This window comes from Acomys minous (assembly GCF_964271855.1).
Source record: "Acomys minous genome assembly, chromosome: 9".
Taxonomy (NCBI): domain Eukaryota; kingdom Metazoa; phylum Chordata; class Mammalia; order Rodentia; family Muridae; genus Acomys; species Acomys minous.
In genome coordinates, this window is record NC_140490.1 from 52,995,571 (window position 1) to 53,008,330 (window position 12,760).

Sequence of the window (12,760 nt, forward strand, 5' to 3'; positions counted from 1 at the left end):
TGGGCATGTGTATGTGTGGCGAGGCCAGTGTCAGGTGTTCTGTTCCTTTAGGCATCATTAACCTTGCTTTTAAAAGTCAGCGTCGCTTTTGTCAGCATCATTTATAGCCTACAGCTCACTAGTTAGGCCAGACTGATTGGCCAGCATGCTCCAAGGATCTACCTGTCTCTATTTCTTCAGTATCAGGATTGTAAGTAGGTAGCACCATGCTAGCATGTCTTCATATGCGTCCTGGGGATTGAACTCGGGTCCTCGCGCTTGCAAGGTGAGCGATATACAAACTGAGCTATCTCCACAAGCCCTTTCAAGTAACCTCCAAAAGAGTGCCCGCAAAGGGCGGAATCCCAGTTTCAGCAAATGGGCTCTGACAAGGATGGTGGTGTATTTGAATTAATTCATTTAAGTATAACGGTGGGTCCATATTTTGGTATAGGTAGATAAAGACATGAGGATGTAAACATAAGAGGATCTTCTCATACTTTCAAATACTTTACAGATGTTACAGCATGTGCATTTTGAGTTTTGAGAAGGGATCATTTTTGGAAATCTACTATAATTGAGTGTGTTAAAAAATCTCCTGCTCCTGTTTAACTTAATTTCTCTTCCCCTAGTACCTGAATGTTAGGAGATTTGTCTAGACAGGCAGGCAGGCAGATATGGGCTGGTGCCAGCATTGTAATGCTGGCTGAGATCCAAAATGTCGTTTTATTGTTAATAAAACCTACCTTTTAGGTGAGTGGGTGTCAAGACTTCATCATTATATGGTGCCCGTCAGATTTATCTAGGGACAGAACCCTAAAAAGAGTTCATGCTTGCCCCATGTTTTTGATCCTTTGCCAGTACACTATATTGAAAATCATCAAAACCAGGCGACTTGGGACAAATGCTTTATAAATCCCAAGGCTTAACAGCAATATTGCTAAATTCTTAAATGGAGCAGTCTGAGGAGGGGTATCCTAGTGTGTGGGGTTCGGGGGAGCTTTAGAGGGAGAAGATAACCAGCTGTGATCTCTGGCCCTGCTGTTAATCTAATCTATGACTTTCTGGGCTATAAAACAAAGACGCCTACTGTAGTGGATTCTGGTCAAGCTATGGGCGACTGGGCTGAAAATGTATAGAGGATCCTAGATGTGTTTTCATCTTCTGTAAGATCCTCGGTGCCACCTACCTATAGCTCAAAGGCTGTGGCCAAGTGGAAAACAGAACTCTTTGGTAGATAGCTATGATGTGATATCATAGGATAGACATAGAGATATCAATATGATCATTCTTACAAAAAAAAAAGTCCTTTTTCTTGAATGTTGTCTGTGGTGAAATTCGTCTTCTGTCATGATCTAAGACATTCTAAAGCTACACACAGATGAGCATATTTTCCTATCTGCCCGCCTGCAATGTTTCTTATACAGGGCCAAGGTGTCTGCTTCACATAGGAAACAGGTCTCAACCTCTATTTCTCTCCTCTGATTTTGTTTACTATTTTTTTTTTTTTTGAAATCCAGTTTTCTTTAGTGTTGTGTAGAGCGTGTTTGTGGAGGGCAGAGGACAGCTTTCAGGAGTGGGCTGTCTGCTTCCACTGTGGCTTCTAAGCTTGGCACTCAGGTTGTCAGTTTTGCTCGGCAAGTGCTTTTATCCACTGAACTATCTCACAGCGCTACCATCAATCTTGCATTATAAGAGAATTTACAATAATCGTTCAGTTTCAGGGAAGAAGTGGAGCCAATGTTATAAGACCCATTCCAGTACCCTAGGTATGCTGTTCAGACCGTATGGCACAAACCTAATGAGACTGAAATTTCTTTCTGGGATCCATATATTGAATGTGAAATGTCTTCGATTGTCCTCACCTCCTTCAGGGAGAACCGTCACTTAGGTTTACAAATCATCGAAAGAACACTGGGTTACACACCACTCCTCAAACAGGAATAGGCCAGTACACAGACTTATACACCTGGGAGCTTTGTGGGCACCCACACACGCAGTGCTACACACAAGGAATATGAATGTTGTCCCCTGCCTTGTCAAAGCATACCTGCCAGAGCCTAGCCTTTAATATCATATCTGTTGAAGCATCTAAAAGTAGTCTTCAGTGGGGAATGTTGAACAGCGCCTTCCCCCTCCACGGTCAGAAGCTTGACCAGCATTCCAAGGTGGAGGAGCTTGGTACTGCCTTTCTGTGGACTGTTTCCAGTGACTGTTTCTAGGCGCCTAACTAGTGGAGGTGAGCAGAACGCAATGAACAGCGATATCTCAGAAAATATCCATATCACAATATTCTGTGTCTTCTAATTCCTACACCTGACGATATCATGTCTGCCACTTAATAATATCTAGAGGTGTCAAATTTTAAAAAAAAATAGTATTCCTTATCTTCACATGCAAAAACAGAAATGTGAGCCACGCTTCCAAGAATCAAACTCTCACTCAATACTAGTGAAAATCCATGGTTTCAGACTATGGCTGCTTTCCTTAGGGAAAGGCTGAGTATCCTTCCAACACACACACACACACACACACACACACACACACACACACACACACACATCAAAGGGGCCGATGAGAGGCAGGAAGGGAAATGTAATCAAAATGGTAGGACTATTCTCTGAGCAGAGCTGATTTTGTCCACAGAACCAAAGGCACAAGAGCCTTGCTTTCTCTTCAGCAAGTGTGCCCCACGGCTGACCTTGGCCATGTTCATCTCTCAGCAGCTTCCTTTATGCACCGATTCCCTTGATGATGGCCATTTCCTTTAGTGGGTCTGTTTCTCAGGATCTGGTCTCTGAGTGGCCTGTGTGTGCGTGCATGCACGCATGTGCTGGAGTCCACCAAAGACCTGGGCTAACGTTTGAGGGGGTGGGGGTGGGGGTTGGGCACAGGAAAGTCTTGTCATCGAGAATGAGGCAGCCCTGGGGCTTTGGCAGGTTCTCCTGCATAAATATAGAATGAAGTAAAAAATAATAAGAGGAAGCCAGCCCATTGATGATGCTATCGGTCACAGTGAGTGACACGCCAGCCATTGTGTCTCATTTCTCTTCAAAGAGCAGCAAGAATGGGCATGGAAATTCCACGTCACACCTCTCTATATCGGGAGAAGCAGATAATTTCCCTGGCAGTAGAAGTAATAAGCTTTCTTGACATTTAGATAGCAGTGGGGGAAAGTCAGGGGTGGGGGAGAAAAGGGTAGAAGTTGTCGTGGAACCATGGCTCTCCCATGGAGCTCTGCTTGTTTTCATTTAATTTCCCACTCCTGAGCCATAGCTTGGGAACCCAAAACAGCAGAAGCAAACGTTCTGGTAAAGTATGCGAATGGCACTCTGTCACCTACCAGACGCAGAAGGGAGGAGAGGCTCTTTAAAGAGACCATTGTATTCCGAGTTGCCCGGATGGTCAGTTCCTCTTGGCCTTCCTGTTTGCACAGTAGTTGCGAACACACCAGACTGGGGGCAGGGTGGCTCCCCCATTTGCGTCATTGTCCTGTTTAAATAGGGAGGGGCTGGCACTTTCCTGCTGCCTGTCTCTCTTATTCTCAGCCTGTCAGGATTGAGTGACCTGGACACACCATTTATCCCTCTCTTTGGATTTTTTTTTTTTTTTTGCACCCCTATCTGAATTTTTAAACTAATTGTCTTGCTAAGTTCTCAAGAAAAATGATTCCACTCTCTGTGTAGAGAACCAGGGACACAGGGGCCAGAGCCTACTTCAATTTAGTCAAAAATAAGTATGCATTTTGTTTTAAACACTGAGTTCACGTTCTGGAAATGGAAAAGGAATCAAGCAGCATCTCTGAACTTAAGTCCATAGCCTGGAATGGGCTGATGAAAATTTTGCTATTAGAGAAACAACAAACTGGAGAGATGGCTCAGCAAGTGAGATCTTTATCCCTAAGCCAAACAACCTAGGTTTGATCCATGATACCTATGTGGTATAAGGAGAGAACCAAATCCTGAAAATTACCCTCTGGCCTCCACACGCATGCGCACACATGTACTGCAGACCACAGTCACAAAGCAACAGTACGATGGGCAACTAGATGGGAAGTAATCAGATGGATTTTGTAAAGACAGTTATCCTGTTTATCTGGAAGATGGGTTCTAAGCTGGGAAAGGGTTTAATGAATTAGAACTAGTAGGGAAAGGTCATTCCAGAAAAATGAAATAAACAGAGAACAAGTTGCTGCTAAGATCCACACCTGGGGAGTCAGAGTAGCAGGATATGGAGTCTGACAATTATGGCCAGTTAGTAAAAAGTGTGCCAACCTCACGCTTCCAACTTGGGCTGGTAACTGCGTACTGTGTTGATCAAGAGAGCTAAAATATCAGGAAAAGGGTTCTCTCATTTTCTGGGCTTGAGATCAAGTTGCCCCTTTATTCAGAAAAGTGGCTAAGAACTAGGGTGCCAAAGTATCTATTCTGTACTGCAGTCTGTGTAGTACCTGTTAGCGTATAGGTGGCTGCCTCTAGGTTGTTTAGCAACCTATGACATCATTGCCTTTTGCCGCCTGGTGTGTGCCAGACAATAAAAGAGCCAGCCTGCCACCTTGTCTCTCTCTTACCTCTCTCTTATACGCTCTCTGAAGGGCACCCCCGTTCCCTTTCTTTTCTCTCTCTTTCTCCCACTGTCTGTCTCTGAGAGATCTCTTTTTTTCCCTCATGGCCCACTCAGGCCCTAGCTCCTCTCCTCTTCCCTTCCCACATCTCTTTCATATCAGAGCTGTTGTGTCTCTCTCACTCTATTTTAATGATGACAGATGACAGTACGCACATTCATATGCCATCCCCTGGGTGGGTGACATTTCACTTAGAGAGCAATGGGATAGAGGAGAAGGCAAGTGCAAAAGAGAGGTCCCCGGGAGTGTGACTATTTATGAGATGAGAGGGGAACGGACTATTGATGGGAAAAGAGAGTGAGTCATCCAGAGAAGAGGAAGAGCGAGGAAACAGGGTCTCGGAAGCACAGAAGCCAAATGAAGTGAATTTCTAGAGACTATGAGATGGGAATAACAAACAAGGTACCTTTGGATGGGATTTATAACACTGATATCAATCTCCATCAGAGTCACTACTACTGACTTTCTTGGGGCATAAGCCTGAACCCTGGCAGCCTTAATAAGTCAGGCTTGGCTACCTGTCTTCCTTCCACCAATTCAAGAGCTAAGTAATTGCTAAATTCTCAAGAAAAACAATTCCATTCTCCCTGCAGAGAACCAGGGATACAGAGGTCAGAAGCCCCTTCAATTTAGTAGAGAATGGGTATGAGTTTTTTGTTTTTTGTTTTTATTTTTTCAGACACTAGGCTTCACGTTCTGGAAATAAAAAAAGGAGTCAGGCAGAATAGTGAAAAGTAGAGAGAGGAGAAAGGAGATCTATTCAACATGGCCACACTGGAAAAAAGAAAAAAATAAAAATAAAAGGGCCTAGTGAGCCCCCAGCTCATCTTTTAGGGATTTAAATTCCAACAGAGGGCAAGAGGTATGCATGACTAAATAGTCCTGGTCCAAGTGTGGTCCTGTCCATCACTGCTCCATCAGGGTCTGCCTCTAGTCTCTCCTGCAAGATGGTCTGACAAGTTAGCAGAACACTGTGACATCTCTACCCGGGAGACAAGGTCCTCCTCTGACTGGCACCAGGCATTGGCCTTTCCCTTCCCCCACCATGAGATTCCTGGGGAAACTCCAGCTTCTTAGGGTCCACTACCTCAATAATCTGGATCTGAGAGGAGCACTAGTGTGGCCTGAGCACATTGTTCCTCCTCCCAGGAGTCCGGAAGCAGGAGGACTGGCTTCTTACCCAAGTCCTAAGGTTTGCTGGCCAGGTGACTTTGAAAATCATTAACTTTTTGAACCTCCTGTTTCTTAGTTGTCAAGTGGAAGAGTTGGACTCTAACTCCTGAAGATCTTTGTGGCTTTCAAGCCCTGAACCCTGCCCCAACAGCGCTCACTCTGCTTTTGTAACTGCCAATCCCTAGAAGCTTGGCATCCAGCTGGGTATAGAATTACCTACCCAGCTCTCTTATCTCTCCTGGATTTGTTTCTGTGTTGACCTTCCCTCCCCCAGAGATAAATATCCAAGGGGTTAGGGGTTGAGAAAGAGTAGATCTGGAATAGACAACTTCTGGCCTCTCTGGTGTTTTCTTAAGATGCTCAGATAAGAGCTTCTGACTTTGGGGCCTCAGAGAATCACACTTTTCTTATAAAGGAGAGAATCTCCACCACCACCACACACTTTTACAACAGGAATTAACTCTTGGTTGACCTTTTCATGAGTTAGTGTCCTTCGCAGCCAGGGGGACGAGGCCTATGATCTGGCTTTTATCTTTTTACTGGACTACTGCCCTCTCACCAAGAAAACACACAGAAACCATGCCTCTTACCCAGGACTTTTACAACATATTTTTATTTTCTACGTGTAAGGGGAGTTTTGCCTACATATGTACCTGTGTACTGCTTGCATACCTAGTGCCATCAGAAGCCAAAAAGAGGGCATTGGGTTGTGGCGCACGCCTTTAATCCCACCACTTGGGAGGCAGAGGCAGGCGGATCACTATGAGTTCGAGGCCAGCCTGGTCTACAAAGCAAGTCTAGGACAGCCAAGGCTACACAGAGAAACTTTGTCTCGAAAAACTAAAAAAAAAAAAAAAAAAAAGGCATTGGCCCCCCTGAAACTGGAGTTACAGATGGTTGGTTGTCAGCTTCCATGTGGGAGCTGGAAATTGAACGCAGATCTCTGAAAGAGGAGCCTCTGCTCTTAACCACTGAGCCATCTCTTCAGCCCTAAGATTATTTCTTGATTGAAAATTGAAAAGAGGGAGGTGAGTCAGAAGCCTGAGGTCAAGTGTCACCCAGCAAATGAAATTAAAAGCCCGTAATGGCTTGCTGAGTGTCCAGCAGTGCATAAACGTTTACTTGAATTCACTTATTTCATTCTCGTGGCAAAATCACAATTGTACCCAGCCTCAACCTTGGCCTTATCCTAGAGATGAGGAAGATAGAATGTGCAAAGGGAAAGCCCTGGGAATTTGGGAATATGTTTATTACATAAAGATGGGGTGAAAAAAGGTCACCTTCAAGACCTTATTGTATAATGGAACTGAGCCCAGCCAGGTCCTTGGTGGGAAAGCTAAGAGAGCATCCCAGAAAGGAGAGTCAATCCAGGAAACCCGAGATCTATGGCCAGCTCCAATACCCAAGTATAGCCCTTGGGGAAACGAGCTGACCTTACCAGATCTGTGTCTTAATCTTTCAAACAGGTTCACAAGCTCACAGCTCTCTCCAGGGTTGTGTAGCTATAGTGACCCGTTTAGGAGAGTGACTAACTATATACACCAGCTGTCTTGAGATTGTATTGAGGTTAAAGAACTCAGTCTTGTTTAGTCAAGACCAATATCTGTGAATGGGTGTCAACCTGGCCCTGGGGTGGGGTTAGGGGGGCAGTGAGGGGTCTTTCCCCACTAACAACTGGGTCAAACTCTTTCCAAATCCCATTCTCTGTCCGTGGTGAGAAGCCTGGAGAGATGTTGTGGGGCAATGGGGTAAGTGAATTCACTAGGTGTGCCTACGTTTACATGGCTGAGGAGGCTCTGGGGCTATCCTAGGCACATCTCTTAGGCTCATGTGCAGGCATGAGTGTGCTGCTTGCCAGATGGTGGGAAAGTCACTGGGACAGAAGACAACATATACCCAGCAGACTCGCACAGGGATTTGTATCTGTCTCTAATCAAGTGTGGCCCAGCACTCCACTCAGCACCTCACAGCACTCCAGGACTTGGAAGTGGCCCAACTGCGAATGCCTCCGGAGGATTGTGGTTGAGTGAGCTGCAGCCTTTTGCCTGTCTACTGTTTTCCCTTGTTCTTCTTTCTCTTCTTTGAAGCCAATATGACTGCACAGCTATCAATCTTCAGCTCCGACAGGGCTGCCCCAACTCTATTCCTTCTGGTTTCATCTCGGGCCCTTCCTTCACAACCATTCCTACTTCAGGGGCCCAGCAAAACGGGACAGAGGCAGCGGCTCCCTCCAAGCTATAAAATCATCATCCTGGTGGAGCTCTTTCCCTGAAATCACTTGGTACAAAGGACCAGAATATTATCCTCACTATGGCCCCCCCCTTTTTTTTACGGTGTTAGACCACCCAAAAGATGGGCAGAGAGAAACTGAAATCTTAGCATCCTGGCACATTCTTTAATGACTCTAAACACTAAGCAAGGATGTGGCCTTATCATTTTATATGTGAGGTTTCCATTGTTAGGAGGAATCCCCATGCTTCCTTTAAAAAAAAAAATTGCTGCTAAGTAAAACCCTCACCTGAAACGAAAGCTCCCACTGCCCCTCTACCTGCCTCAAACAACTCTTAGTGACTAACGCGCTACCCTAAGTTCCCTGAGGGTGGGTGCTTGTGGTCCTCTCTCACTCTTCCTTACATTGTGTATTTACAATTAAAGGAGACTGACTCACTATCTGTAGAGATATGCACCTGTAGTCCCAGCACTCAGGAGGCTGAGGCAAGAGGATTTCTTAAGTCCAGCCTGCCTGGGCAGTATAGCAAATATATGTACACACACACACACACACACACACACACACACACACACACACATATTTAAAGTATATATATTTAAAGAAAAGGAAGACTCAGGAGTAGTTGACCAAGACAAAATGAAAACATACTCCATCGTTTGTTTTGTGTATGTGTGTGTGTGTGCAAGTTGCATTTTTTTGTTGTTGCTGTTATGGTTTACTGGCTTTTGTCCTTTTGTTTTTGTTTTGTTTAATTTGGAGAGAGAGAGAAAGAGAGAGAGAGAGAGAGAGAAAATGAGAGAGAGAACATGAAGTTAATTGGGTAAGAGAAGGGTCTGAGAAAATGTGGGGGAGGGCAAAAATATCATCAAAATATCTTGCATGAAAAATTTTTAAAATAATTAAAAATGTAAATGAAAACAAAATAAATTTTATATCACTTCAAAACCAACAAGTAGTGGAACTGGACTTTTTCCAAACTCCTGACCAGAGGCAGAACCACCCCCCCATACACAGCCACCCCCACAGAACAGAGTTAGCTACACACAATGGAGTCCTGTGGTTTCAGGCAGAGTCCGGGGAAGATGATTAATACATGTCCGTCTTAAAGAAATGAAAAGCATGAGACTGAGAGATCAAGTCCACATTTCTGGAGAGGAAAACGGGGGCAAGAGTCCAAAGAAAAGCAGCCCCAAAGTCCACAAATATGTTATGGTGTGAAATAAAGTCACAAGCATGCTCAGCCAACAAGCAGTCCTGTGCTCCTAAACAGTTCCCCACCACAGTGACACTAAGTGCATCCAGACTCTACAGTGACATGTGAGAGGGGTCACATTTAGTTTTTTCCGATGCCTGCGATGGATTCCCTATGTTCCCCCACTTCTCTGCGCTCTGGGAAGGGGGCAGGCACGCGGGACTGGCCGTCAGTGTGCTGGCAATCTTCAGAGCCTTTGAAAGCCTTCCAGGAATGTCACACAGACTGCCTGCCTACTCTCTCTCTCAGTGCCTACTTTAGCTGTCTGCTGAGGACTAAATGTGCCAGACAGGCCTCCTTACAAAGACAGAGAGTGTTCTGAGCCCATGAAAGGAAGGCTCAGCCTTTCAGACGTATGTAAATGGTGAGATTTAAGCAGTAGGTGGCTATGTGGCAGGGAAAGGAAGGGCCCTCAGGGAGACCAAACCTATGTACGGCTGCATTCCTGGTGCCTGTCTACTGTCAGGTCTGGCGAGACAGACTGCGATCACTCTGTGTCCCTGCTTGATTACCGTAGTATATCCCTATGCCTTTGCTTGTAGACCCTTCCTGCATCCAAGGGCCTCCTTAATCATAAGATGTGCTGAGCTCTGCCAAGGTACAATTATGTGTACTTCTATTTACATTTCAGTGCTGAATAAAATTTCTGTTTGGAGTATGTGTCATTTAGAATTTTTCTTTGCCTTTTTTTTTTCTGCCTAGAAAAAATGAAAATGTTGAGAGCAGTTCACTGTCGTGCATGAACAGCCTGGAACATTCTTCTCCTTCAGCTCCCTTTGAAAAATTAGAAAAAAGTGCTTTGTCTGTTGATCCCTTCCTAAGCCGTTAGCATGCTAGCCCAGCTCCTTGGCAAAGCACCCACCACTGGAGGGAAGATCTCCTCTGAGGTTTTGAGCTTTTCCGAGGAGTCCGCGTCTGACATCACTGATGGCAGGCACAGTGTAGCCATGTCTGTCTTTCGTCTGAAGCGTCTGCACTCCTTACAGACTGTTGTTCCTATTTCTTCTCTTTTCCCAGGAACTGTGCCTGTCCCTAGAAGTGTGAACTATGTAAGTACTAAATTGGCAGACTTAACAACACGGTTTTCTTTCTTCTTCCCTTCCTAGAATCTTATGGCGAGGGCCTTATATGACAATGTTCCTGAGTGTGCTGAGGAGCTGGCCTTCCGCAAGGGAGACATCTTGACTGTCATAGAGCAGAACACAGGAGGACTAGAGGGATGGTGGCTGTGTTCCCTACATGGTCGCCAAGGCATTGTCCCAGGCAACCGGGTGAAACTTCTGATTGGTCCAGTACAAGACACCTCCAGTCATGAGCAGGCTACTCCTGGACCCATGCATCAGACCTTTGGCCAACAGAAACTTTATCAAGTGCCGAATTCACAGGCAGCATCTCGTGATACCATCTACCAAGTGCCACCCTCCTACCAGAATCAGGGAATTTACCAAGTACCCACTGGCCACGGTACCCCAGAACAAGATGTATATCAAGTACCACCGTCTGTTCAGAGAAACATTGGAGGCACTAGTGGGCCCCATCTAGGCAAAAAGGTAAGTGATTAACTAAAATTTTGTTCCTTTTCTTATGCCATTCGCTATATTTAGAATAATAGAGGAAGTTGCCCAAAAGCAAACATACTAAATGGCTTACCCCACACATCATTATTGCATCAAATTTCCATTAATCCACCAAAAGCATTTTTTTTTTTGAGACAGAGTCTCACTATGTACATCCTAGGCTGTTTTTGAACTTGAGACTCACTTGCCTCAGACTCCCAAGTGCTGGGAACACAGGCATATGATATTACAGCCAGAAACAACAATAACAACAACAAAAACCTACCGTGTGCCAAGTACTATTGACCAGCAGTTGGTATAAATGGTATTTCATTCTGGACCAGACTAGAGCATACACTTGTATCTCTTCCGTTGTGGGATGAGTCTTGCTAGGCCTGGAGTCTGTGTATGAATGGTTTGCAGTCTTACCTACCTCTTCCTTGACTAGTGCAGCCCCAGTTGTTACTCAGGCACATCGACCCAGTATGCGTCCTTCTCCCTGGACCAAGAGCCAAATCATCAACTAGTCTGGCTGGACAAAGAATGAAACCAAAGTAGAGGATGTAAAATGGCTGAAAGTGCATCCGACCTACCAGGTCACTTTTTAGAGTGCTGGGCTTAAAGGATGACTTATTCAAAACACATAGACACCAGTGGGTTTAGAATTAATCCCTGTTCCCTTGAAACAGTTCTTGGAATAATGTCCAAGTAGAAGATGAACACAGCAGAGTCTGGATATTTAGGAAAATGTCAAGTTAAAAAAAATGCAAGAATCATGTGATGTATTCATCAGTTTTTCATCACTATTACTACATACTTGGAACAGCTTCTTTTATAAAGAGAGAATATTTCTTTATTAATGAGTTTTTGATAGTTCCAAGGTCTGCTTCTGGCATTAGCTCAGTTGTGACAAAAGCCAGATGCCATCACATCTTTCCTAGGGGCATTCCCCAAGGGACCTCAGACGTCCCATCAGCACCAATCTCTCAGAGGTGAAACTGTCTCCCTCCCTGCAGGCCACACCTTCAGTAACAGCAGATTCTTGAGGGGATACTCAGACCATCCCCAAGCTTCATGGCTGGGGAGTTCCGCATTTTAGAGTCTCAACCCAGAACAATTTGAGATGTATATAAATGAACTCATTAAATGACGAATAATGAACATCTTTTGTGGTTTTGATAGTTGTGATACAGTGGTGAGTTAAAGATGAAATGGAGACCTCACAATGCTTACAACGCAATGAGGGAAACAATAAAATACAAGGTCAGATGGGTATGTGTATTGGGAAGGAAATACTGACACTGATTTATAGGGCAACGGCCAAACTCACAATGATGTTTTTGTGCCCATTAAAAGGAAGGGATTTCCCTTTTTCATTCGTCATAAAGTTCCAGCGGTTCCTTCAAGGTTTGCTAGGAAGAATAGAGTAATTTCATACAATAAGAAAATATCTCCAGATTATAAGAGGAAGAATGAATTAGGTATCAGAAAGAGCTTGTGACTCTATGGACATAAAATGTAGATGGATTTATAAATCTATGTAAGTTAGATAATATTTGCTTACATCTTTTTTCTAAGTAAGTATGAGTGTACAGCCTGTGTGTGTGTGTGTGTGCATCACCTGCATGCCTGGTACCCAAGGAAGCCAGAAGAGGGAGTTAGCTCCCCTGGAACTGGAGTGAAGGATAGTTGTAAGCCACCATGTAGATGCTGGGAATGAAACCTCCAGTCCTTTGAGAGAACAAGTTCCCTTAACCAATGAGCCATCTCTCCAGCCCCTGGGACCTCTATCTTTTTAAAGGAGGCAGGGGAAGAAAGATTTACTTTCGGATTCCTTAACAGTGAATTCATTTCCTCATCACCTATTATATACAATGCGTGTTTTAACAAGACACATCTCAAGGGCGCATGACCCAAGCTCTGTCTAACAGGAGGAATTCTCT

The 12,760-nt window shown here is 44.6% G+C and overlaps 1 protein-coding gene across 2 annotated transcripts in view; it reads left to right on the forward strand.

The window, feature by feature from the left end:
• The window catches only part of NEDD9 (neural precursor cell expressed, developmentally down-regulated 9), a 179,126-nt gene that overhangs the window by 138,900 nt on the left and 27,466 nt on the right, over positions 1-12,760 (forward strand). For both annotated transcript variants that reach the window (XM_084794865.1, XM_084794864.1), the window contains one exon: positions 10,368-10,811. In XM_084794865.1, coding sequence (XP_084650991.1) covers positions 10,368-10,811 — 444 coding nt within the window. The remainder of the gene's footprint in view (positions 1-10,367; positions 10,812-12,760) is intronic.